We start from the raw sequence: 27770 nt of genomic DNA on the forward strand, positions 1-27770 counted from the left end.
TAAACAAGTGAATGAGTTTAGTGTCAAAAAGGGTGGGTTACTAACATGTGCAGACTGAAGAGCTCAGACCAGGCCAACATATCAGCTTGATTTGAATGTTAGTTTGCTCATTCAAAGCTGTGTGCTTTAAGCCATAGAAAGAGACAAGAAGGTGTAGCTGCAGAGATAGACTTTTATTTTGTAGCTATTTCTGATAGACACAGATAGCTACAAAATAAAAGCACAAGATGAGAGAGAAAACGATCATCAACAGTCAGAGGGATCGCCAGAACATTTCAGCTATGAAGCCGTTGTTCTGCACTCACGGGACCTTCAACAGCCCGCTAAGACCAATCCTGAAGAAATCAAAGCCATAAAAAAACATGCCGTGTTAGTCACCACTAGGCCTCGTCTGGACCTGCAAACCTGAGGTGTGTTGCTCATGCCTTGGTCTAAGCTTTTCTGAGCCACACTGAAAATGCAGAAAAGGAGGAGGAGGAGGAAATTCAGCCATTCCTACTGGCTGAGAAGTTTTACAGGGTGACTCTGATTGGCTGGAGGAGTGTGAGCAGGGACTCCCTCTCAGTCTTTGTCTGAGATTAAAAACACAAACAGTTCAGTCAGGCCTCACTGATCCAGTTAGTCCCAACAGTGTGCTGTTCTGCAGCAGAGAGCAGCTGTGATTAGGGACAATGCAGCTGTGGTTTGAACAGTCAACACTGCAAGTGCCTGCAAAATTTAACACAGCAGTGTGAATTCCCCACTCAGCAGACTGTAAAACTGGAAGATTAGAAATTTTGCAGGAAAAAGCAAACAAAAAACAATCCAGTTTCCCCCCTTGCGTGTTGGAGCAAAATCAAGAGGTGAAGAAACCTGCTCAGTTTATGTTGCAGAGGGTGGAGAAGCAGAGCTGGCAACCACGCAGATCAGGAGGGAAGAGTGGGGGGGAATACGCTGAATGGAAAAGTAAAAGCAGGAGTTTACAGCTGAAGAGGAGAAAGATCAGTTTTAATCTTGCTCAGTGTAGAGAAGAGAGAAATGTAAAAGCAGAGGACAAAGAAAGGAGGGCTGATGAAGGTGTGGACGGTTAAATTGCAGTGAGCTGTGGAGAGCCGGCGGAGCAGAGTGGCAGCAGAACCGACTGTGGGCGGAGAGTGAGGAAGTGCGGTCAACGGGAGAGGAATTTAAAGTCTCATTGTTCTGGAAGAGCGGCGGCAGACGCAGTCGAGGAGCCAAGGAGACAAGGAGACAGCTCACCAACGGACGTTGGACTACATGGACGTGAACTCAGCCATGGAGAAGGTAAAAACATCTGCATCAGTACAGATTGTTGCTCACAGATATTTCCAGATGTGGAGGTCAGTGGGTCAGAGGGTCACTTACTGGTGTGGCACATCACATCAGTGTAAGGTCAGAAGGAACTCTGTGATGTGCCTAAGTGAGCTTTCCTGACATTTAGAGGTTTGAAATGTCTCAGTCAGCAATGAGTGTGGATGTTTTACATTCAAGCCTCAGAAGAATCTCACATTTCTTCAACATTCATTCATCAGTGTTCAAGATCACGAATTTCTGTCTGAGAGAGGTTTTATTTTATTTAGCTATACAGAAAATCAAGTGTCATCTGAGTTGTATGATGTTCATTTAAAGGTAACCTATCCTGCTTTTCCTTCTTTCCTGTGATTATATGCAGTTGCAGTGGTGTATGCTCACATTAAACACAAAGTTTCACATAATGAGGTCAGTGTGCGTGTGAGTAATTCCTGTGAGCAAAAGCCGAGATTTCAGACTGTTTCATTCTAGACTTGGATCTGTATGACATCAGATAAAGACAGGTGTCCTTAATATGGTCATCTCAGGTATACCTGAGGAGCAACCAATCAGAAGAAAGTTGCTTTAAAATAGGGATGTCAAACATGAGGCCCAGGGGCCAAAATCCAGTCAGGAAACATTCCAATTCAGCACATCTTTGGAAAATATAACAGAGGACATAGACTTAGTCTTTTAACTGTATTTTCATACGTTGTACAGCTTTTCCTGCTGATAAAGACCTCCTCCTCTGCCATTCATACTACACCAAGAGTAATTAAGCAATTGATTTTTAAGACGTTTCTTATAATTACAGGACAGTCTGAGCTACCAGAGCTTTCTCTGTAATTTTATACATTTATTTCTTACAATTTACTGCAATTAAATTCTGGCAGATTTCTTTCATTTAATACAGCAGTGTTTCTTTATCATGCAGAAAAACAGAGAAATGAGTTTGATGGTTTAAAAGGAGATGGACAGGTAATGAATAAGAGAGAATAAGATAGTGTGATATAAATAAGGATTATTCTGAGCTCTGTGTCATGCAAAGTGACTCTTGTAGAAGCTGAAAACATTTTAATAATAGTAATCATAGTAATTGTGATAATAGTAAGCTGGAAAGCAGCATTAGTGAATCTAGCACAACCACACTGCACTCAGTTTTGTAATGCTGAACTCAGTGATGGCACCCTCTAACTTTAAATGAATAATGGGCCACGTACACACTTTGAGCTTACACACACTTAACACACTTTACAGCAATTTGATTTCTGATTTCAGATTACATTATTACATCCGATGTCCTGATCTGACCCAATGAGGAAGAACCTCCAAACAAATAAAAACAGAAGTCCAGCTTGAGTCGAGCTTTCTGCAAGCTTTAGTCACTGTGATCAGTTCAGGTCATGTTTATAAGTGCTGTAGGCTAAAGTCAGTTTGGACACATCTCTCTGCAGTCTGAGTCTAACAGCTGGAGGTTTCTATTTCAGTCAGCGAAGGTAATCCATGACCACGAGGTCCTGATCTGCCTGCTGGGTCTGTGCTGGCGGCACTTTGTTTCCCACAGAGCCCTCCTGTAATTCGGCCTCTGGCTGTTCGTCCAGAGGTCACATCAGTCCGAGGATGATAACCTGACGATCAGCGTCACCTGTTTGTGGTGTGAGCCCTGTCTTTATTCCCCCGAGCTGTAAAAACCGCCATCACCAGCATTGAAATAACCTGCAGTGTGCCCCCATACATGCACCCCTGTCGTTATTCTTTTGTTACATGTTGTTAACCCCCCCCCCCAAAAAAAGCTTCATATTATGAATATTGAGGTTACAAAGAAAAAGAAAAGGTGCCATAAAATGATCTCTTTTGTTGCAGTAAAAGTTTAAAAATAAAAATGATGAATCCACAATCTCATGAGACTGAAAGCAGGAAATGTTGCAAAACTATAAACTAAATAATACAAATCCCCAAAACACAGTCACCAACAGCAACCGATTTAAATATGTATACTACAGGTAAAAATAAAAGTTCCCTGTGGTCTCCACCATCCTATCCAGCCTTTTCCTCCTTCAGGCCACTGTTTACTCTTTTAAATAGTAACCGGAGACTGTGACACAACTGGAAACAGCAGCTCACTCGTGGCATTTTTGTCCAATTTTGTCTTAAATGGAGAGCAGCAGGAAATGCAGAGGATGCCATGTGCCAAAGCTCTGATTCAAAGTCAAGATGCTGCCCCTCTGTGACCTCCAGCCTCTTATCTCACAGCATTTCCTGTAGTTTCCACTTCACATAGCCGACATGTTTGACATTACTCGTGAAGCTCAGCCAAGTGTACCCACCTACAACATACCCGCCTTATCTGACTCCTAAATATAGAACGGCCACACGTTTTCCTCAGAAAAAGGAAGCTTTCTCCTCGGCTTATAACACTGTTCAGTATTTTTTGTTGTCATGAACAGAGGTAAGAATTTTGGCTGCAGTTTAGCATCTTAACTTAAAGCTGCCAAAATATGTAGTCAGTATGACTGGTGTCCAAAATAACTGGAGACAGGTTAGTATGCTGCATATATGCATGCTTATGTGCATATAAGTAAATAAAGACAATTCATAACATGTTCAACAAGCCGGTAATTTAAGGGTTCATGTTAGCTCAAACAAAACAGTTTTGTCTGGTTGCTACAGCTTCCTCCTGTCATCAGCTGTAATAATTGTGAATGTTAGAAGTTGTCTGGGTCTGTGTTAACTCTATAATGGATCAGGGATTTTATTATTAGATTCAAATTTGCACTTTGATCCCTTTGCCCTGCAGCAGAGTGAGGTTTGTTAAAAATAAACTTATTCTAATTACTGTACTGTTTGTTTTGCCGATAAAGACTGTGCTTGTATGTGTTGTGTGCTGTGTTGAGATAAATTTGTTGGTCTGTCTTGTTCTAAGGCACATGAGATTGTTGAAGTGTGTCGTGGCGCCTGATTTTATTCCCTGCAGCTTTTGGATTTTTGTTTATTATGTTTATTTTCATTTATCTTTTCGCTGCTGTTCTATTGAAGTTTTTGATGATTTGACCAGTTGAGTTTGAGATTTCCTGTTTTGATTCTTTTATTATTTCAAGTATAGTGTGAATCTTAGTTCCTGTGATACTGGATCTCACTTGGTGTTGTTTTTATGATGATCTTCGGTTTTGTATTATTATCGAGTTTCTTGGTGTTTTTATATGAAACGTGAGACATTAGCCTTCAGGTCCTAATGCCAGACATGTTCTCTAAGTGCAGTTAACATTCTTGAAATTGAATATGGTTTTCCAAGACCTAACAAAACAGCAAATAAAAGCTGAAAAGTAACAATACATAGTGAAAAGAAGAAAGCTTTCTACTACTCACGAGCAGGTATATTCATAGAAACTACTCTCAGTGGATGTGCTGAGAAGCTTCAGTCACTGTGATAAAACAGTGTTGAATACTGTGCACAGTTCACACATCACTCATCATATTCTGCACAGAAGGACAACCAGAAGTGAGAAGAGAAACACGCTTCAAATGTAAAGTGTGTGACTTCTCGTGTTTCATACACTTCAGTTTTTATTTACATCATTTTTTTTACATGTTTCTATGATGTAGTGAAAAAAAATCATAAGCATTTCACAAGACAAATTTATGCAAAGAGTCTGTATTTTTAAATTCTGATTGATGGCCACCCATTCCTGTCTTACTGGTGCTCCAAGCTGTTCCCAGTTTGTGGGCTTTTGCTTGTCTAGCTGCTTCTTAAAGACTAACAAAACTAAAAACATCCCAAAGACTAAAGTTTTCCAAAGATCCAGGTGCAATCTGAGGGCAAAAGGTGGCTCGGAGATGATCAAATTAACATTTTGCATCTATGGCAAGGAAACTCCCCAAATCCGATCATATAGGGTCAATCGTTCCAAAGCACGTGGAGAAAATATCTTAAAAATAAGTTAATAGTCATAAAAAGGCATTTCTGAAAGTACAGAAAAACCTCCATTCAAAAAGAAAAATACTGCATGATCTGCTTGTTTATTTTCTTTTTGAAGGAGCTTTTGAGTAACGTCTGCTCTGCCTATGACTTATTAGTAAAAATTCTTCAAACAAACATCTGACAAACTGGCTTTCTACAGGAAGACAGAAATCACACTGCCTTCTTTGGTGAAATTTCCCTTTATTAAAGCTGCGTTCGACTCAAACCTCAGGGAGGTGTTTCACTCTGACCTCCTGGTGACTGATGTTCGCTCATTACTCAACAATAAACACAAACACGCAGCCAGTGAGCCAGTCAGTGTACTCCAAGGGGATTTAATGAAGTCTTTTTCTTCTTCAGCTGTTTCTATTTCAGCTGTGACCTTTTCAACACGCACCAATCACCAGTCGCTTCACAGTCAAACACACTTAAACACACTCTCCGTCTCTGTCTTTACACCTCGCTGGTGGCATTAGATTCATCACTCTGCCTGAAAAGGAACCCTGTTATTACTAACATGTTTGCCTTCTTTCCTAGAGTTAGATGAACGTTTTAATGCCAAAACTCAGAGCTTCAGAGATTCATGGATGTTCAGAGGTTTTAAAGACGATAAGTGTCCTTCTACATTTAAACCCAAAGAAACCTCTTTTTAATGTCATCATCTTTCACTTTTTAACCCAATTTCATTTTGTTTGGCAAATTCCTTCTTAGCATTTTTTTTTTGTTGGTTGGAAGATGCCTGTATCCTCACTTAAGCTGTGTGGATGGGAGTAAATCCTTGCTGCAAGGTTAAAAGAAAAAAGGCTGGAAAACTTGAATGGAGCAGAGGTTTTAGTTTGTATGTCTATATCTTGTTCGAATGTGTGTGTCTCTGCATGTATTCAGCAATGTTACGTGAGCGAATGCCTTTTAGGAGGGATGGGAGAGCTAATGCCTGCTGACAGATGGATAGGTGGACAGTCCAGACAAATAGCAGCAGGTTGTTTCAGCAGCACAGTCATCAGATTTCCTGCCAAAGCCTTTAGAAACAGTCTGCCATCACTCACATGTTGCTCTTTGTTTAGCTGTCAGTAGTGACATAAAAGCTAGCTGTTTGCTATAACAACTAAATGCCTAACAAGCCAGAAAGCCAAAACAGTTTGCTCTTTTAATACTCTGGCAAGCCAGAATAAAATACTTGCATTAGGCAAAGCCCCGGTGCTGTAACTGTATCCTGGACAGCTGAAGGTCACCACGCATAGTCTAAGGTTGGTCAAAGTGGGCTAAATTTGCCAGTTCTCCACCTAAACTTGCCCCAAATTCCCGCACCCTCCCAGCTGCGTATCCAGAAACACTTCAGCTCCGTTTCTCTGTATTCTCCTGAGAACCGAGTTAGTGAGTTGCCTCTTGTTTACTCACACTATAACAGGTGGTTGTTTTAAGTCATGACAGACGCACAAACTTTGTTCTCTTTTAAATGTCTCCAGAAAACTAATCACGTAACCTTAACAAGTCCAAAAAAATGTGTTTTCATTGTAACTAATGCACGCAATGCTAACAGAGTAAACAGGACAAAGAGCAGCAAAGGGGGGAATCTGCTGTGTTTGTCAGGACAGTGACGATGAAGTCACTGGGTGGTACGATGAGATCATCCATCCTGTGTGTGTATGTGTGTGTGTGTGTGTGTGTGTGTGTGTGTGTGTGTGTGTGTGTGTGTGTGTGTGTGTGTGTGTGTGGTGTTCACTCCCTTTTCTTCCTCCCACACCCACTGAGAAATGTTTGGGGAAAAAAACAAAACACGTCTTCTGTCTCGCCCAGTGCTTCCTCACACACCATCATCGTCCTCATCATCACCACAGTCAAACTGTCTGGAAATGTTGTCTAATTCCCCGTATCTCGTCTGTCTTCTCTGCGTGACACGAGTCTCTAATGACTTAGACTTTTTGTTTGCATTTCTTTCTTCAGTCAGGACCCACATACTTTCCACATCTAACAGTCCTCATTAGCAGAGGAAGTGGGCTAAACATTACAGAAAAACCTAGTTATGATTATTTTGTCAATCAGGCATTCACTTACATTATTGTAAAAAAAAAAAAAAAAAGAGTGTAGAAGAAAATGAAGACTCACATGAGACGTACTTACAATTGAAAAAAAAATGCCATCAGTAAATTAAAATATGTGTATTTGGAAAACTGACTACCTGCAGAGCTAGTTGAGCTATCTGTGTTTCAAGCCAGTTATACTCAGGGCGAATAACACACAATGTCACAATACCAATGCTTTCCAATGGTTTACATTCATTTGTGCAGCTTATTTGTATAGTGATGGCAGCTGTAGAAGTCTTAAAAAGTCTTAATGTGTATAAAGCGAGGCTAATTTCCAAACATTGTACGTAGATGGGCATATCTGTTTAAAGTGAGTGTTGTATATTAAAGAAAAAACAAGGACCTACTGTTATTCAAACAAGTAAACTATTAAAAGTGACTAATAACCAAAATTTGTTCAGCACCAGCTGGAAGATTTTTATTGACTTCTAGTCGTTGTTGAAAAATAGTTCACCTGGATGTCATTTAGTGTCTGTTAGACTTTAGTGGGAGAAAACTCGTTCATCCATCCTTCCATTTAATTTGTAAACCCTTTTATAGATTGAGCAATCCATCCATCCGTTCTCTTCTGCCTAATGATTTTCCCAAAAACTTAACCCTGTTGAAAAATTTGTAGATTATGCTTTTAAAGCCAGGTCCATGCCAAGAAACCAACATATTTAAATGAACTCTGAATACGGTTATTCCAGGTAAAGTGGTCAACCATAGTTATATTTGATCTTTGAGTCTATGTACATACTTTTGACTCAATTGAGATTAGAAAAAAATCAAAATTAACTTCAAACATGTGCATCCAGTTCTTTTTTGTTTTCTTTTTAAGTTATTAAAGGTGTGTGCTGTACAGTCATTCCAGCCTAGAGAAAGAACAGTTCAAAGAAATCATTAAATGTGCATAATTACCATGACATCCATGTCCATGATGAGTATATTTAAATCACAGATATACCTCACAAGATCGTAATGCTATGCTTTGACTAGAAGCGCAGCCTTAATTGTGCAGCCCTTTATCTGTTGTGATGTGTTGTGCTCTCTTTAGATGTCTATAAAGCAGACTGCAGGAGGTGCAGGAGGAGCAATCTGTCTCATATGTAAGGAGAGCTGCTCTGGTTTTCAGCCACATACTTGGAGGTACAGTTCCCCCCTTTTTTTAATTCATTTTTTTTCCTGTACAGGAAATGTAAAATTTTAGTGGTCTCACCACTGCTCCCTCACTACTTACACATTCATTCCTTTTGAAGAAAATTATTAAATATGTTTGTGACTGAACACCAGATGGGTGTAGGCTGTCAAACCACATGCCCAGACTCCCAAGTTTTCAGACTACATGGAAGAAATAACCAGGCAAGCTGGAAAAACACAAGTTAAATGTTCTTGTCTTGCATTCAAATGGCTTTTATTTGAGCAAGCCAAAGAGAGTAATATTTGGCCAAAAAACAAAACAAAAACGTAAAATGACAAGAACGGATTTAAATCGTCGCTTATCCTTTTTGGTGTTTCTTCTATCCAGAAAAGCCTGCACAGTGTGTGGCTGCAGCACGGTCGACCACGCTCCTGGAAATGACCTTGAAGATGACCAGCGAATAGGACGCCTGCTCGCAGACTCGCCCTGCTCCCATTTGACAGCGAAGATTAAAGGAGGTGGTGGCCTTCGCATGTACAAGAGAAACCGAATGATTGTCACCAATCCGGTGGTGTCACGCAAAGACCCGACCTTCAACACCACCACATATGACTGGGCTCCTGCCGGCCTCAACCAGAAACTGGTAGGATTCACTGTGGAGTGCAGGAGACTGCTGCTGATTCTCTTTTTCTTTCATTGTTTCTTTTAAAAATAGTGGATGGATTTTGGATACCACAGGATATTTTTCAGATAGATACATTAAAATAACCTAACAGGACCAAAACCACAAACATGGTAAAGAGCTCTATTTTAGCGATATTATTTAGCTCAGCTGTTGCATACAGCTATTGCTTCCAGCTACCTATTCAAGCACAGCTCTGGAATAAATGGACAATGCAAATAGCCAAAGAAATACCCCATCAAACAGCTGTAGTAGTAATATGAAAAAACCTGAAACTGGGAATGAGGAAACGGAGACATGGAAACACCACAGATGAAATGTAGGGGATGAAGAACGGGAAGATGTACAGATGAACCAGCAAAGAACAAGGAAGACGCAGAGCTTAAATACACAAGTAGGACAATGAGAGGATGGGGAACACAGCAGGGACGAATCTGACATAACAGGACACAGAGAAGCAAAACTCATAATAATAATGTGTATGTCCCCATAGGGACTAATTACTCCTATGGGCTGCCCCATTCACCCAGTGGGCAGCCACGAGCGCCTAGGGATGTGTAGGGACGGTACCTTGTTCAGGGGTACTTCAGGGTAGCCGTTCAGTGGATTTGAATCCCCGACCTTCTAATCATGGGGCAACCACTTTACCTACTGAGCCATCCATGCCACTCAATACACTGAACGGGATTATCACAATAAAACAGGAAGCACAAGACATTCATGGTGATGCAGACTGAGACATGGAAACACGAGGCAAGGTGCAGAAACAGAACAGAACCCTAGAAACCAGGAACAATGGATATAATACGACAGAAAACCATAATTCAAAGAGTAAAACTTAAATTAAAAACACAAACACTGGGTCACCAATCCAGGACCCTGAAAGCTCAAGAAAAATTAATGCATGAAATTATATTTTATTTTCATCATCAAGTTAACAACTCAAACTTCTTCCTTTATTTATTCACTCAGGACACTTTAGTTCAGATTTACCTCAGTTGGTGCTGCTCTTCCTGTATGAAGAATATGAACTGTCCCATTAAAACCAGACTCAAGTATGTTTCAGGCTTCCCAGCCTATAATTATGAAGATGACAGACGTTACTGCGGTTGAACTTGTAGAGGCAGATCCAAATCCAACTGGGGGACTGTTTTCCAGATGTGCCTCTAAAAACCTTGAACATCTCGTTTGGTTCATCCCTCACTTTTTGTTCGTTTGCGTTTTCCAACCCACTACCACACTTTTAGTCACTGCTTCACTCTGGTGAAGTAATCTGACAAACCACAGATGTGTCAGTGACGACATCGGGAGAGTCCGATGACGGCTTAAAATGTGTTAGATAAGCTCAGGTTTTAGCAGCGGGAAAAGATCGAGAGATTGAATTTGTGAAAACCGTATCATCTGTTGCAGGCCATGCAGTACATGGAGCTCCTCCCAGAGAGTCAGAGGCCAGTCTCAGGGACTGTTGGAGCGTTGGAGCGACGCAGGCAGCTCCTCATCCAGCTCCCCGCCTACGATCAGGACCCCATGAAGTGTCAGAGCCTGGCCAGTGAGGAGGAGGTAAATTACTCCGCCGTGACCAGTTCAACACACATGATTATCAATAACCTGAGCAGTATGTAATCATTCCACCTATAATCAAGATATTAAAAGTTGGCTAATCACTTTCATGATGGAGTCATTCTTCCTGCAGATTTCCTCCATGCTGCTGTTTGTGAAGCAGTACAAACAGGAAGTGCTGGGAGTAGGAGAGGTGGCCTTACCCAGTGAGGGTGAAGCTTTGAGGGAAGCAGCCATTCAGAGGACAGCAAAGGAGGTGAAGGAACACAGCAGCAGCAATAAGAAGGATGCTCCTCAGCATCAGAATCACGGTTCATCTAACAGCAGTGTCGCCTCCCCCACAAATGGGACAGAATACAACAACAAGACTGAATATGTAAGTGGGTGTATGACCCTGGATGCTTTAATCACCAGCTGTTACCAGCTGCAGATCTGTCAATAAGAAGGAAAAGAGAGAAAGCTTCGATTAATGATTCGTTTTTTTTGGTTTCATGATACAACCTTTTAATTGTACATAGGAAATCTAATTCACATCAAACCAATCAAATACAGTCACAACAACAGTAAGAGCAGAAAGTGTTACTGAGCTCACAGACAGACTCTGCACAACAGCCTGCTGAAGTCTCCTTATCCAACTTCTCAGGTCTTATTTCACGATCAGTACCGCTAACATGCTGTCTGCTCATGACATGTAGGGCAAGTTTGTTTACTTTGTTTCAGCGTGGTGTAACAACAGCATAGGGGCATCACGCCCCCTTTCAATCAAACACTAACTTCACCAGCTGTTCCTCCAGCCAACTCTTCTTTCTTGTAACAACAAAAAACTGCAAAATTGGATGACTAAATGTGGTTTTAGTTCGACTTGAAACACTTAATGTTGCCAACACTGCCCAATTATGCCTATTTTTGGGACTCTTTGGTCGACTATTGCTCCCTTTATTTCACTTAAGAAAGATTTGTAGTCTTGTTTGCAATACTGGTCCTAATTAAAACCTGTTTCTGTGTTTCTACTAAAAATATTTCTATTTTTCTATCAAATTTCAGTGAGAACAGAACAGCATGCTTGTTTTTTACTTTCACGTGTTGCAACGGCATAATCGTGCCAAAGTCACATCTACCATGTGTGCTCAAAGAACTGAGATCAGATGTATATTTACCTGTTCTACCTGTGGAAGTCATGTGATTGGTTGATTAGTGAGGTGGAGATTTATGTCATCTTTTAAACTGATCGGGATCCGGAAATCCTTCTAGATTCCCTGTGGAGGGAATTTTCTGTTTTGATTTAAACCAAAGTTCTTGTGGATCAGGAGACTCTACATTTGTTTCACTAATTTCGTACTTGACCTCTCACACAGTTTTCTGTCCTCTAGCATTGCACCGGCTGCCAAGGTGAAGTTACCAAGGACAGTCCTGCAGTATATGCAGAGCGTGCAGGTTACCACGCTGCCCTGTGGCATCCCAAGTGCTTTGTATGTTCAGAGTGCGGCCAGATGTTGGCTGACCTGGTCTACTTCTGGTCCAATCAGAAGCTGTTCTGCGGACGACACTATTGTCAGACACAGTGGCCACGGTGCTCGGGCTGCGACGAGGTGAGGCTTCACTCCCTGTAGTTATTGTTGATCAGTAAGTGTTGGTGATCTGTTTGCAGTCTGAACTTCATGAAATCAGAAAATCTGAAACAAAACAATACCATATACTACTGTTAAGTCATCACATAGCAATAATTTAGCTTATCACGCACTGTAAATAAGGTGTTCACGTGAGAGGAACTACCATAAAATACTAACTGCTGTCACATTTAAACCTCTTTAAATTTTAACTTTGATTTTTGCTTGAGCATACACTTTATAATCCCTCTTTCTGACTCTGAGAATGAACCAAATTTACAAAATGACTTCATTTTTTTATTCAGTATGACCTAAAGTGAGTTACTGAGCCCACAAGCACATTAGAAGGACTTTCACAGAGGTCAGGACAAAGGCTGTTTTCCTCACAGGTTTCTATCGTACGAGAAGTCTTTTTACAAACACCCCCTGGTGGCCATTACACAGAATGCAAGCTCCACATTGCCTTTTTCGCTAAGTCCATCTTTTATTATGCCTTTGCATTTGAGTATGTAAAGTCAGCTCTATGTGGCAGTGTCATCCATCCACAACCTCTGTAAACACTTTCCTGATGGACTGAAGTGCTACTTTAAACTATCATAAAACGTGCATGATATTAATTTAGTAAAGTATGCCGGGCCATTTGTTTAAAATGGTGATGATAAGGAGAATAAAGTAAGACAGGCTTGAGGGCCAGCCTCCCTTGTGACCTGCTACATGCTAATGCATGAGTCTGCAGCATCTTTTGGGGGGGGTTTCAGTCATGTCATCCGTTTCAAAAAGGTTAGATGTCAACAGTCACAACAGAAGCCTAGACTTTAAAAACAATGGGTGATGTCATAGTTTCAAAATGCATCTTTTTTCAAACAGTCTGTATACAGTTCTTCTGTTTTGTTAATAATAAAAATGTGTTTTAGCTCCTTTTTTATTACATCCGAGTTCACCATGTAAAATTATTTAAATGGTAAATAACAATAAAAGGCCCTGTTATAGATTATAGTAGATAATAATACAAAGCTTTAAAGTATTTTCGTATATACATAGCTTATTCTTATGTGGATTTAATAATGAACTAAAAGTTTTAAACCCAGATGAGAATAAATGACTGCATAAAAATGGAAATGAGTCTACCAACTCTACGCAACGCCACAGATATAATTTATTTTATCAGAATAATATTTTTGGTTTTATTTTTTGTGTCCTCTCTCACATCATTCCCATCCCCCCTCCTGTTCCGTTTCTCCAGCTGATTTTCTGCCAGTCTTTTCTCACGGCGAAGGACGGACAAGCATGGCATCCTCATCATTACTGCTGCTGGAAATGCGGGCAAACCCTGGATACACCCTGTCAGCACTGAGTCACCATGTGTAGGAGTCACTACAAAATGTGGTGTTCAATTTTAAGTTTAAAAAAATAAATAAATCAACAAATCTAAAAACGAATCAATAAAATTAGTGCATCTGTTTTTATATATATAAAAAATGGTATAGTTTAAATACGCACTGGGGCTAAAAGTCTTTAAGTCATATGTTCACTTGATAGTTTAGCAAATCTTCTTTCCTACAAAAACACAGCAGCAGATTTATTATAGATTGAAATACTTCAGGTGATATTGATGTGAACTGACTTATTCAGATTACTGGTATTCCAAAATTTTAAGGAGTTGTTTGGTTTATACAAAAGTGCTTTAAGTACTTCAGCAAACATTTTGTTGATGTATTGGCACTTACAGCACTGACAGTAACAGGAAACAGATGTTCTGCATTTAGCCTGCAACTTCTTACAAAAACCCAGAGCTGAATTTCAGCTATAAAATGAAGAAACTACCCAGTAACTGAAGAATGTTGAAGTTAACATGAGTAAGTAAATAACTAAATAAAATGCCATCTTGTCCTGTTTGAGAAAATTTGTATTCTCACTCATTTTCATGAGAGACTTGTTGGTGTGTTTTTTGCAGATTTGAGTCATGTGTCTTTAGTTAAACTTCATCTGGTGAGGTCAGTAATTATTTTAAATTGTCTCAAGAAATCATGGATGTTGATTCCTCTGGATTTTTTTTCTTAGCACAAACTGTTCTCCTCTGGGTGAAATAATCATAATTTCAAAATATGTGTTTGTGTTGAAAAATATTTTTTGTTTTTGTGTTGTTGTCCTTGTAATTCAGCCGGGGTAAGACTGCTGCAGTCATTAAACTATTGGAGCATTAAAACAGGGTCAAGGGGCAGAACAGTGTGTGAAAACAGTGTGAAGCAGCCCTACTCGATACTGTTGTAGTTTGTGTTTTGAAGGGTTACACTGAAAAATTATTTTGTTATGAAGTCATTTCTGCCTGTGATCGAACCCCTTAAAGTTTTATTTTCTCAGAAAAAATGAGTCTGCACCTTTGTGCAAAAAGGATATTTCAGAGTGTTTTTCATACGAAGTAACAAGGAACTGTGTGTTTTGTTTTGTTTTTGGTTTTTTTAAAAAATATATTCTACTTTAACAGTCAGCTTTAAATGTGTTGATGCATGCTCAATCAGCCAGGTAAATAAATCCCAGAAGGTCGTTTCTGTTCATCTGGATGTAGCGTTTTCAGTTGGAGAAACTGAAAACGCACTTAGAAGAAGTCACTTGGATGAGTAACAAAATGTTTCTCCCACTGAAGTCCAGATGAACAGAATCAGCCTTTCGGGAGTCAGCTTAAACTTCCTAAACTGACAGTAATTTATAGAAAACTTGGCAGTTGAATGAAAAACAATGATCAGTTGAAATAATTTGATCTTAACTTTATCTTAATACCAAATTAACAAAGGGTTATCTAACTTACTAACTTATCTAACTAGGTCAGGTTTTAACTTTACCTGTTAGTTTTGGACTGAAGCCTTGTAAAAACTGGACAGGCATAAGGCTGGAAAGAGGTAGCACTGATTAATACAATAAAATGTAAAAAAACAAAAAAAACAAAAAAAAACCCAGCTGGATTTAAAAAAAAATCTACAGCAGATTTTAGTTAAATAAGTTTTTCATAATCACGATTTTAGTATTGATTTAAATATCTGCTAATACTATATATGTAATGTTTTTGTTATTTTTATTCTTTCTCCATGTTGTGTTAAATGTGTTTGATTTCAAGAAACTGCAGACTCAGTAATCATTTAACCTCTTATAAATTTAAGTTTCTGCTGCTGCTAAATGCTGCTTTATGCTGTTCCTAATAATTAGTCCCTCTTTTTCGTATATATTTTGAAAGCTTCATAAATGTAAACATTTTTTGTGACAATTTTAGTTTAAACTGAGAGGACACTACTGGAGGTCAATAAAGCTGCAAAGTTAGTTGGCCATGTGTTAAATTCTGCAACTGCATTTTAAGTCCATTCAAGGTTAAAAACAATGAGCGGGAAATAGGATTTTGTGACATTAAAGTCAGAAATATATCAGAAAAATCTCTCTGACATACAGTAGTTTACAGATAAAACCCAAATCCTAAATTTCTCTTTTTTGGGATTTGTTTTTCTCTTTTCATGTAGGCTTCAACCAGCTAGCAGAGTAGCACTAGCTAACATTTTGCCTTTATGTATTTTATCATTTAACTGCTAGCAGTATTGCTTGAGTTGATGTAGCATATAAATAATAGACAGTACTGTCAATACTAAATACCAATTCCTCTCACTGATTCTAATAGTAGTAGTAGTAGTAGTATTGTAATAGCTAATGTGTTTAGCCTAGCATGGTGCAAAAACTGGAAGCTGAGGGAAGCCATTGGCCCAACTCAGTTAGTCATTACACCTCTGAATTTTGCAGAAAAATAAGATGTTAATCTTTCTCTGGATAAATGAGCAACAAAGATTTATATATAAAAAAATTATGCTTTATCAAGTAAATAAAGTTATAAAGATATGATGAAAAAGTGAAAGCCCCACTATGTTTAATGCTGTTTTCAGTTAAATAAAATAAATGAATAAGTGTCCTGTTGTGTATTGTAGTTATTAAATTTCAAAAGCAGTATGCTTCTTCCTAGCAGTTGGATTTAAAAAATGAAGCATATTCTATCACTCCCCTGAACAACAATGGGATGACCTTCTGACCGTTAGACTTAAACATTTGGTTTTTATGGTGCACCCATGGTGCTTAATTCTGGTTGAGTAACACGAAATAAAACAGGCTGGGAGTATGAGCTTGATGCTCAAGCAAACCTGATTTCAGTTTAGTTATAAGTGGACTAAAACAACTCAACAGGCTGGTCCAAACCGGTTTCACCTGAGAAACATGGAACACTTTGTCAGCCTTCATGTTGCGAGGAATGGTTAATAGGACAGATACTGGGTTATGAATGGATTGGATTTCAAAGGGGCCAAGGAACCAGGGAGCTAGTTTCTTAGACTCAGTTCTCAAAGGAATTTACCTGGAGGAGAGCCAAACTTTTTGTCTGCTTTGGTAGGCCGCTGCCGACACACAACGGTGATCGTCCAGCCACTTATTTCGCTCCATGGTCTTGAGGAGAGCTGCCCTTGCTGTCCGCTACAACCAGCAGGAGCGACGTACATGGTACTGAATGGAAGGCACAGCCAACTAACCCTCCATGATGGAAAGGAGAGGGGGTTGATACGCTAAGGATGCTTCAAAAGGTAAAACTCCAGTGGCCGACGATGTGCTGGAGTTATGGCTGTATTCGACCCATGCCAGCTGATCACTTCACATGGACTGGTTAGAGAAGGCAACACAACGAAGGACGGCTTCCAGCTCCTGATTTGCCCTCTCCACTTGGCTGTTAGTCTGGGGGTGGAAATCAGAGGACAAACTGATTTGGCCCCCCAGTTCAGAACAAAACTCCTTCCACAACTGGAAAGTGAATTGTAGACCCCTGTCCGAGACGATGTCCTGAGGAACACCATGCAGTCAGAAAAGATGTTGGGTGAGTTGTTTGGCAGTTCCCAAGGCAGTAGGCAATCCAGGCAATGCCACAAAATGGGCGGCCTTGGAAGACCAGTCGATTATAGTGAGGATGGTGGTGTTACCAACATGGCTTTTAGTTCTGTTACCACCTGGAGGAGTACACTCTACTCTTTGGTGATGTGTTGTAACATCTTTCCATGGCGTTCCACCAAGTTCACCTGTAGCAATATCTCATGGGCTCGAGGTCCATCACTGGCTGGTTAGTTCTGTCAGGTTTTAGGTAAGGAGGAGACCCAAACACAGGACATAGCAATCTCCAAACTCCAATTCCAAACTGTGGCTCCACTCCCGTGAAACACACTCCACTCCCAATTCCTAGTAAAGGCAAACACAACGAGTTAGTTAGGCAATCCTTTCCAAAGCAAGGTTTTTCAACAATAATCCACTGACGAGGTAAATTCAACAATCCCGCTACTTGTAACGCGTTACTGTAATCCGATTACTTTTTTCAAGTAACGAGTAAAGTAATGGATTACTATTGCAAAAACAGTAATTAGATTACCGTTACTTTACCGTTACATTACCGCATCTTTCTTGCCCAGGACACTGTTGTAAATAGATTTTTTTTCTCAGGAGTCTTTTTCCCCCTGGCTGAATAAAGGTTAGATGCATGTTTACACAGGTAATTTGTTAAAAGCATCTTATTCTTCACTGACTGGCAGTGACCGCTTGTTACAACAGCAAATATTTAATATTCTTCATTGTGCTAAAACTATATTTTAATCTATGACACACAGACATTGATTAATCATCAAAAATTAAACATAACAAATGAAAATTTCACAAGAACAAATCAGGTAGTTTTCTCAAATAAACCAGCTGCAGGCAGAAAAATTAGAATCACTGAGGATTACAAAACTCCACTAATATGTGTGTGTGTGTGTCTGTGTGTGTGCTGACCTACTACCTGCAGGAATGTGAGGTATTCCTGTGGTTTCTGGACTGACGTTCCCGGGCAGTTACATCACCCAGCTGACCGTCTGACAGCCGCTTCCTGAACCATGAAAGAAAAAACAGATTGGGATATTTTTAGGCCCAAAGTGAGACAATTTATTTGATCTGCAGAGTTTTATGGCCTTTAATAGTGTGCATTGTAAGCAGGGAGAAAAGCTCATCTTTGCGTAATATCAGCCTCTGATTACACAGATTATACAACATGATTATCCCTAATATGGCTACAAATCAGTTTGTTGAGCATTGAAAGCTTCCTTGAGTTTGTTAGGAATGTAAAAGTTGTTCATTCAGAAGGTTGATGATCTTTTCACACTCACAGTAACCAACAAACTTAAATGACTGACTGAAAGTGCTGGTGTTTGTGTGCTGATTGGTTCAAAAATAGTTAATGCAGGTTAAGTGTTTCTTAATACAAAGTTAAAATGATGATAATAACTGGCTTGCAGCTCAGAAGTCGATGTCATCACCACAGCAGGTCTTTTTATTGTAAATAATCACAAGTTTATAACTTTTCCCCTCTTTTCCAGCTATTTTCACATTTCAAACAATATTACAGACTATGTCTGTGAAGGTTCTCAGTCATCCAGGTCATCGTAGTCAAAGGAGCTTGCAAAGAAAAGCGTCTGGACTTCTTTAAGTTACTTGAAGACGTTTCACCTCTCATCCGAGAAGCTTCTTCAGTTCTAAGGTCAAATGGTGGAGAGTCCCAGATATAAACCTAGTGGGAGTATCCCCCCACAGAGGGACAAAAGGACCCCCTGATGATCCTCTAATCGCCTGAGCCAAGGTGTGAAACTGGGTGTGGGTCCCAATCAGCCAGAGTTTCGGGTGTGTTCATTGTGAAACCTGGCCCCACCTTATCATGCGAATTCCTGAGGTCAGATGGCCCAGGATGTGAGTGGGCGTTAAGGCGTCTGGGAAGGGATCTCAAAACTGGATTATAGATGGCAGAGAGTTGGTGTCGTAAACCACCGCCTCTGTTCAAAGATGGTCGCTCACAGTGGACATAGATGGCTTCTTTCACTCCTCTTTCAAACCATCTGTCCTCTCTGTCCAAAATGTGAACATTGGCATCCTCGAAAGAGTGTCCTTTATCCTTAAGATGCAGATGGACTGCTGAGTCTTGTCCTGTGGAGGTGGCTCTTCTGTGTTGTGCCATGCGCTTGTGAAGTGGCTGTTTGGTCTCTCCAATGTAGAGGTCTGGGCATTCCTCGCTGCACTGTACAGCATACACCACATTGTTAAGTCTGTGTTTTGGCGTTTTGTCTTTCGGGTGAACCAGTTTTTGTCTGAGCGTGTTGCTGGGTCTGAAATGCACCGGGATGTCATGCTTGGAGAAAACTCTCCTAAGTTTTTCTGATACACCGGCTACATAGGGGATGACAATGTTGTTGCGTCTGTCCTTCTTATCCTCCCTCGCTGGTGTCTGGTCTTCTTTTCTGTGCCTCTTTGCTGAATATTACAGACTACTTCCTGCTTTATTATAATTCATTATTATTAGCAACTGTCATACTGTTAAAACCCTCTTATTTAGATCCTAAGTATATTCTTTCCTTTTATTATAAAGTGGTTTTCAGTGTATAATTTAGCAAATGCACAAAGACTGGCAGCCTTTAAATGAGGTTTTTGGCCAAAAAAAAAAAAAAACGGCAAAAGTTCAAGACCCCTTGGATGATCAAAAGAAGAAAGAAGGGGAAAGTTTTATAGCATTACACACAAGCAGTGACAGATATGTTGCTAAATCCTGACATTGTATTTTTCCAGTTGAGCTCCAATCAGTTCAAACCACTATTTAAAAGAGCTTTTTTTTTCAGCTGCTCCTTTCTCACCACAGCAGGATCACCAGCACATTTGGTTGGTCACAGATTTTTAGCCAATGACCTTTCTTGTGCAACCCTCCGAGGCTTTTTGTCTCCTCCCAGTCTTAAACTGGGGATCTGCCAGCCCTCCGAGCCACAAAACACTGGACAGAAATCAACTGAAACATTCATTTGAAGAAAATAAATATATAAATTGCTTTAACTTCGACAGAAATTCTGGAGCATCAGTGCTGTTCTCTAAGAGCTGCCTGTAGAAGTTGGCGCCCTCTTGTGGACGTGCTCGCACACATCGCACATCTTCTGTTTCTGACGGCACCTGAATGCAGCACAGCATTTTTCTTCAGCAGTTTCCCTTTAAGTGCGGATGAAAGGCTGTTATGTAATTTGGGTGAAAGAGGAGGAAGAGCAGCGGACTGAATGGAGGACAGCCGGCACTGACAGCTCGAAGAGGACCCTGACAGGTAGGGCGCCGCTGACCCTGCAGGTGTAGATAAACCGCTATAGTACTCAGCCTGAGGTGTCCGCGTTATGTCCGATGTGACGTTTTCAGCACGTTAAAAGGACACGGGTTTTTAATGTAACCTTTGTATCTGCTGCTCTACCATCAAACCGTCAGTGAACAAAATATTCAAAAAGAGAAGTTTGTCTCTTTAAGCCTGTGACCGTTACGGTTAAAGGAAACTTCCGCATTTTTTTCTCAATGTAAACTTGTTTTACTAATTTTCCGGTTCTAACCTTTAAAAAAAACGCCTAACAAATGCACTTTTTTACTTGGTCTGATTTCTACATCAAAGCAAACCTCCAAATCCCGATTACTGTTTATTACAACGGTATATTACGAGTAGAAGTAGTTTATTTTTTTAAGCATATTCCCCCTACAGGTGCTTTCTCCGGAAACTGTGAACTTTGCAGCTGCTTCAAAGGTTCAGTGTCTTTCTGGGTTGGGCTTGCAGCACTGGACGTTGTTCAGTGGGTTAAGTAATCCTGTTGTATCCTGTTGATTTTGTGGCACTTGCCTTAATTGCGATTTCATGTCAAAATCATAGACTGTATATGAAAGATGGAAGTAATACCTTGACATTAACTATTACAACTGCTGTGTCAATTTGCTGTTACCATAAGTTGCCATATTTGACCTTGAGTGCTCATTATCAACAAGCCTGGTTCAATGCTGCATTTATGACATAATGCGTGGAAGCCACAGACGCAGGTGCCTGATAATTAGAGCTAAGAAACAAGCTAACATATGGTGGTTTAGCAGGCAACTCCTATTACTGAGTTTTGGGTTCATATTTTATACTCAGCTCTACCTGCTCTCTTTCATCCAGTTTTTTTCAAAGCATTTAAGTATAATTAAAATTAATTTAAAGGGAACCTACAAGAAGTTTGTATTATATTTTTAGTGAGTTGAATTTCATTTATTACAAGCTTTTATTATTATAAGCAATGTAATTACACTTAAAATGCTTTCCCACCTTCGCTTTCTGCAGTGGAAAAATGGATCTTTTACACTAAAAGTTAAAAAAAAAAAAAAGTGATGCCATAAGGTTGGAAAGCTATGGGAATATTTTTTATTTATCAGCTTAAGTTAGGCTTTGTCTTTTTTTGGAGTAAAGGCATAAATAAGCCAGCACATTTCCCTGACTATGTTTGTTTACAGCTATATGTATCATTGACTGAGGCAAGACTGAGTGATTTAACTGGACTTTTGTCACTTCAGTACTCTGGATGCAGTACTCAGCGTCTGTATCTATTATTATTATTATACAGTATAACACTATTAGTTACTCTTCTTACTGTCTTGGAGCAACTGTGAGGACACAGTTTCGTCTGGGACTAATAAATTATTCCGTTTCTGCTTGATTATCTACAGTTAAACTGAGCTGAGAGTGCAGTTTGTGATCTGTTTTTTTTTTTTTTTTTAAAGGAGTCTGCAACGATGGAGCTGAATGTGGCCAAAATGATAATGCTGGCAGGAGGTGTCCTGGTTGTGCCCATGCTCGCTTTCGTCACCTCCTTCCTGTTCTGGCCTGGAGCGCTCCTCAAGGCGTACAACTGGTAAAGGCACAGAGAGGACATACACACAGAGAACAAACAGGCGGGTTAGACTTGTATCTGTTTGGTTTAGGCACACCACTGGATTATAGCAGAAGAAATGGAAAAGATTTTCCACCTACAGTACTGCAAAAGTCTCGGGTCATTCCTTATTTCTCATGTTTTGCTTCCAAGCAGCCAGACTTTGTTGTGATTTTTTTAAGTGGTCATCATCAGTAGGTGTCCAGCCTTCTGGAGGTCTTCCAAACCTTTTCTTTGGACATTGGCTGCTTTTCATGAGGGAAAAATAATGAAATTACAGGTCTGAAAAATTATAGCTGATAAACCTTAGCAGTATCTTAGTCATGTCCTTAAGAAATAGGAAACTCCAGCAAAGACCTGACAAAGGACCATAAGAGTCATCTGACCCTTCGGCTGATCCCTTTACTGTTCACTGAAGTTTCGTTAGAAATGGTGTCAGTGAAGGGTGGCTGCCAAGAAGCCATTCTTAAGATAAGGAAACAGGAAAAAGACTTGGTGGCTCAGGACTTTTGCACTTTTGTACAGTGGTTTTCCATTTTTCTTATTTTTTATGAAAATAAATCTAATAAATGTTACTCCAAGCAATTTTCTTCAAAGTTACTAAACCCACCAGATAAAGCCTTCAACAGCAACAAACAGACAAACTGGACACGCGTTACATTTGAATGAAAATAATGTAGTTCCTGTGTTCCAATACAGCTTCAAAAATGCTTTTATTGTGAAAGAGCCAAAGCAGTGACCTTTCCTTCTGAACTTTAGACTAAGCTTTGAAAAAAACTACATGCTGGCTGATTACTGGATTACTGATGTTGCTTCACTCTGTCTTACACACACACACACACACACACACACACACACACACACACACAAAGTGCTGACTCACTGACATGTAATAGAAGAAGAAAAACATGTACAAAGAATTAACAGTGAATCTGTGACTGTGCAGAAGATTATTTTTATCTGTCGAGATCATTTTGGTCCCAGATTTCAGGGACCGTTCCTGATCTCTCTTTTTATTTTGTTTGGTTTTTATTTTTTAACCCTGACCGTTGTAAGGGTAGCAGAAATTCACCTCATTATGTTTATGTTGAGTAATGAAGCTGCATTTGTGGTTGATATGAATATCCAAAGTGTTGCACAATAAATTATTAAACAATCACATGAATAAACTGTGGAAATAAGTGGTAGAGCATCCCTCTTATTTTCATAACAGCAGTTATAAAATGATTTCTACAGGACATCATCTTTTCATGATAAACCTTTAATTTACTAGTGTGCTTTTATTTTGTGGGGGGATTTTCCCATTAATGTAATCTCACACCAGTTTTGACTGCATAATGACCCTTTTCATATGAAACCATGTGCAGCTGCAGGATGTTGAACTGAATCCTAAAATAAAGTGATGATCAGAGTCAGAGAACATTCAGAAACAGTGATCTTGTTTTTAAAGACTACACAATCACATGATTTATTTCATAATGTTAGTGGATGGATCGCCTCATGTTTAATCCTCAGGAATCACTGAACATCCAGAACATGAGACTTTATAATGGCTCACCTGTAAATCTCTGCAGGTATTGGCGCCGCAGGCTCGGATTGGTTGTCCGCTTCTCTCACAGTGGGAATTACCACTTCTGTTATTCCACACGCGGGGCACCAGGAGGCGCAACACCATCACTGCTGCTGCTCCACGGCTTCTCTGCCACCAAGGATATGTGGCTACCTGTTGTCAAGGTTTTTACATGAAAATAAATCAAAACATCAGATGTACATGTTTGTGACAGTGGCAATTTCACTGCTAAAAAAGGAACTTCAGCTCAGCTGTGTGTAAATCTGGAAACACAGGGTTGTTGAATTGTGCGTGGAGACGTGAAGCTGTCCCCTTTGTAAAATCTTACCTTTGGGCAAAAATCTATAACTATTGAAGCAGATTTTGTCAGATTTGACTGGTGATTCTCCAGCCTTTCTGTCATGAAGTTTAGGAAGTGTTTGCTTTCTCCTCCAGTTCCTCCCTAGAAACCAACATGTGGTGTGTGTGGACATGCCGGGACACGAGGGGACAAGTCGCACCGGTCCAGAGGATTACAGCATCCGCGGTCAGGTCGAACGAATCCACCAGGTCTGTACAAATTTGTGTGTGTGTGTGACACTTGCACACTTTGTAATAATTATAAGTTTGGAAAAACCACTGGGATATCTTTCAGGGGGAGGTTATTCTTGTAATCAAAGCGAGGCTTCCAGGTTTGGACCACAGCAGAAGCACTGAGCTACTGTCCTGTTTCAAAACTCACCTCTCTGTTTTTCTTCCTGTGTAGTTTGTGCAGAGTATCGGTCTCGATAAAAGACCCTTCCACCTGGTCGGCACGTCAATGGGTGGCAACGTCGCAGGGGTGTACGCTGCCACTTACCCCACCCACCTATCCAGTGTTACCTTGGTTTGCCCGGCAGGTAAACTCAGCAGACGTACCTTACGTTTGCTGATGATGATCAGGTTTGCATAATTCCTCTTCCTCCTCTTCTCTCCCAACCAGGCCTGGTTTACCCGACAGACTCGGAGTTTATCAGTCGCCTGAGGGAGCTGGAGATGGGTAAGAAGGATGAGTCGATCCCGCTCGTCCCCACCACCATTCAGGAGCTCGAGGACATGCTGAGACTCTGTTGTAACACCCCCCCAAAACTCCCCCGACAGGTACAGGGCTGAGCTGCATGGGCACAGTTCAGATTCTTTGTAGAAATAACTTCACAAGTTTCCTTATCTGCATGATCCATTGTATCAGCACGTCATTAAGACAAGGAAAAATGTGAAGGAGAATTTGTAAGGATTTAGGAGAAATCACATTGAAGTACTTAAACAATGTGACTGTGGGTTTTAAGGTTTGCTGTGGTGAAGCTAAAATTTACCAAAGTTTAACTACAATACTTCACCCTGTTCTCAGTGGCTGTCTTATGTTTAATAGCTTCTTCTTCCAAATTCATCCTGCAGACTGTCATCCGCTTTATTTTATTCTTTATTCTTTGCACTTTAAGCATTTTATCTACCTCACATCTACAGCCAGTTTAGAATCACTTAACCTCACATGCATATCTTTGGACTGCTAGAGGAAGCTGGAAAAGCAGGACAGGAAAAACATGCAGACTGCACACAGAAAGATCTACAATGAACTGAGTTATAATGCAACCCTTACTTCACTTTTATCATTGATATGGGAATATCTTTATTTATGGAGCAGTTTCATAAACCCACATTGCAAAGTGCTTCACAAAAGACATCATAACTTTACAAAAGGCGCATATGAACGCAGAGAGTAGCATCCTAGAGAGTATGATATTTTGTTCTTCTGAACCTCCTTTCCTTCCACAAAAGATGCTCCAGCTTGCTTTAGTATTTACAGAATTCAACCATCACACAGACACTTCTGGGTCACTTTGCATTTAAGGCTTGTAACAATATACCTGCTCTCAGTCACACTGCCAGTACTGCTGTTGCTTTTCTTTCTTTCTTTTTATTTATTTGCATTTGTGTGCATGTGTGTTGTTAGGTGCTGAGCGGTCTCCTTGCCAACAGGATCCCAAACAATGATTTCTACAAAGAAGGTCAGTCCGCTCACCATCACCTGCTCTTTTCTTCTCTTTGTCCTGTCCTCCTCCCCTCATCCCCAACCGGTCACAGCAGACGGCCGCACTTCCCTGAGCCTGGTTCTGCTGGCGGTTTTTTCCTGTTAAAAGGGAGTTTTTCCTTCCCACCATCACCAAGTCGTTGCTCAAAGGTGGTCATATGATTACTGGGGTTGCTTGCAGAGATGCTTGCAGAGATGCTTGCATCTCTGTAATAATGTAGGTCTCTACCTTACAATATAAAGCACCTTGAAGCGACGGCTGTTGTGATTTGGCGCTATATATATTAAACTGAATTGAAGTGAATTGAGTTCAAGCAGTGCTCCATCGACAGTCACAGATTACTGAGGGATTTGATCTGACCCTTTGCCTCCTGCCTTTTTTCATTATTTTCTATTTGACATTTCAGATAAATTAATTAGTGAAGGAAAGCACTTTTGATATGACTCACTTGTATAAAGACAGTGAAGCAGGGAGATAAGCAGATTGTGTCTACTTCTACTCTGCAGTAATCATTTTCCCTTTAGTAACTCATTGCCTGTGTGTGTGTGTGTGTGTGTGTGTGTAGTGTTCATGGAGATTGTTGGGGAGAAGTCTCGCCACTCGCTACAAGAAAACATGCATCTGATCACAGTGCCCCTGCAGGTTATCTGGGGGAAGGAAGACCAGGTAAATACACAACCCCACAGCAGTGATGATCATTAGAAAACGATGTCTCAGCCCCAATTTTCCACCCTTTGTGGGTAGGATGTACTGCTTCTTTAAAAAATAAAATAAAATTAGGGGTGCCGGTCATCAGAACTGCCAAGTGGCCCTCCTCATCTACTTATGCTCACTACGTCCTTCATATTTAAATTAATGAATCACTGTTGAGAGAAGTTTAAACTTTAACAGTATCCATATTAATAAGATAGAAAAAAATTAAATTGTACTGTTGAAATAAAAAACAATTTCTACCAGGCTGTAAATATGCCTTTTAATGCTATAAAGTTCGAAGATCATTTTAATATGGAAGTCTATACGAATTGACAACAGAGCATGAATATCTGTAAATCTGTAAATCTGTAAATCTCCGTCATGTGTTGTTGGGATATTTCAGTGTGTCAGTACAGCTGTGCTGCAGCGTCACACAGAGCTGTAACACACTTGTCTGAACTCTCAGGTGCTGGACGTTTCGGGTGCCGCTGTGCTGCAGGGGGCGCTGCCTCACTGCCAGGTGACAGTGTTGGACAGCTGTGGTCACTCTGTGGCTCTGGAGCGACCGAGAAAAGCCGCCAAACTCATCACGGACTTCCTGTCTGAGCAGGCAGTCAGCGATGGCAACGTAAAGAAAGTTTCTTGAAGAAAAACCTTTGAACTGTACGCCGACCCCTGACCTCATGATGATGAAGGAGAGGAGAAGTATGATGAGATTTCTACATCAACGTTTATGTCTGTAAAAAAAAACTGAACAAACGCCCAAAAGTATTACTTTACTTTAAGATATTCCTGATGTTTTCATCTGTATGACTCTTACTCACTGCCCTGCAGGCGGCTGATATCCATAATCTTTAGAGTTTAAGGTCATGGTATCAATCCTCGTTTTCATGTTTCACTTTCAGAAAACTGCATTGTAGTCTTCTGTTTACAGCTGTTTGTGAACTATGCAGTGGACTGACTGCATAATTAACATCACAAAAACACATCAGACTGAATTTACAATGAAACATTTACTGTTGATATGTGATTTGTATCCTTTAGCTATTAACTTTAATATATAAAGTTCGAAAAATGGTGGAATTAAAAGATTTTGTGTGTTTAAGATTGTTGGTTGAAAAATCCTGTCATTTTGGAAGACATAACACATCAAGTAATTTATTCAAGATGCACAGGAAGTAGTCACTGCCCACGAGGCCCTGCAATTCAGATTTATTTGTCACATGTTGTTAGTACAGGGTCAGCATTACAATGAAATGTGTTTGAAGAGATGAAACATCATTAAAATACTAAAAGTAACATGATTAAAAAAAAATAAGATGAAAAAAGTAGAGAGAACTACTTTGCGCAATGTATTGCAGTAAAGTAGCAGTTCAGCT

The 27770-nt window shown here is 40.1% G+C and overlaps 2 protein-coding genes across 2 annotated transcripts; both read left to right on the forward strand.

Moving 5' to 3' along the window:
* Nucleotides 1–620: 620 nt before the first annotated feature.
* On the forward strand, nucleotides 621–16241 carry lmcd1 (LIM and cysteine-rich domains 1). The gene is made up of 7 exons (XM_084929082.1): nucleotides 621–1281; nucleotides 8366–8457; nucleotides 8837–9092; nucleotides 10542–10691; nucleotides 10825–11067; nucleotides 12062–12280; nucleotides 13542–16241. The coding sequence occupies exons 1-7, from the start codon at nucleotides 1255–1257 to the stop codon at nucleotides 13650–13652; spliced, it is 1098 nt and encodes a 365-aa protein (XP_084785208.1). The 5' UTR covers nucleotides 621–1254; the 3' UTR covers nucleotides 13653–16241.
* Nucleotides 16242–20357: 4116 nt separating this feature from the next.
* LOC146387456 (monoacylglycerol lipase abhd6-A-like) lies at nucleotides 20358–27496 on the forward strand. The gene is made up of 9 exons (XM_084929084.1): nucleotides 20358–20465; nucleotides 21932–22062; nucleotides 23655–23814; nucleotides 24086–24199; nucleotides 24396–24528; nucleotides 24612–24769; nucleotides 25620–25674; nucleotides 26264–26364; nucleotides 26858–27496. The coding sequence occupies exons 2-9, from the start codon at nucleotides 21944–21946 to the stop codon at nucleotides 27035–27037; spliced, it is 1020 nt and encodes a 339-aa protein (XP_084785210.1). The 5' UTR covers nucleotides 20358–20465; nucleotides 21932–21943; the 3' UTR covers nucleotides 27038–27496.
* Nucleotides 27497–27770: the final 274 nt, after the last annotated feature.

This window comes from Perissodus microlepis, chromosome 5 (genome assembly GCF_051167445.1).
Source record: "Perissodus microlepis isolate ML-2025 ecotype Zambia chromosome 5, ASM5116744v1, whole genome shotgun sequence".
NCBI classification, from domain to species: Eukaryota; Metazoa; Chordata; class Actinopteri; order Cichliformes; family Cichlidae; genus Perissodus; species Perissodus microlepis.

What these genes read in the sequence shown, in the direction of transcription:
- LOC146387456 (XM_084929084.1), top strand. Translation starts at nt 21,944, where the DNA reads ATGGAGCTGAATGTGGCCAAAATGATAATGCTGGCAGGAGGTGTCCTG. An exon ending in CAATGATTTCTACAAAGAAG is followed by an intron (nt 25,675 to 26,263) that starts GTCAGTCCGCTC and finishes GTGTGTGTGTAG; the next exon opens with TGTTCATGGAGATTGTTGGG. An exon ending in TCTGGGGGAAGGAAGACCAG is followed by an intron (nt 26,365 to 26,857) that starts GTAAATACACAA and finishes CTGAACTCTCAG; the next exon opens with GTGCTGGACGTTTCGGGTGC.
- lmcd1 (XM_084929082.1), top strand. Translation starts at nt 1,255, where the DNA reads ATGGACGTGAACTCAGCCATGGAGAAG. An exon ending in ACAACAACAAGACTGAATAT is followed by an intron (nt 11,068 to 12,061) that starts GTAAGTGGGTGT and finishes TCTGTCCTCTAG; the next exon opens with CATTGCACCGGCTGCCAAGG. An exon ending in GGTGCTCGGGCTGCGACGAG is followed by an intron (nt 12,281 to 13,541) that starts GTGAGGCTTCAC and finishes CCGTTTCTCCAG; the next exon opens with CTGATTTTCTGCCAGTCTTT.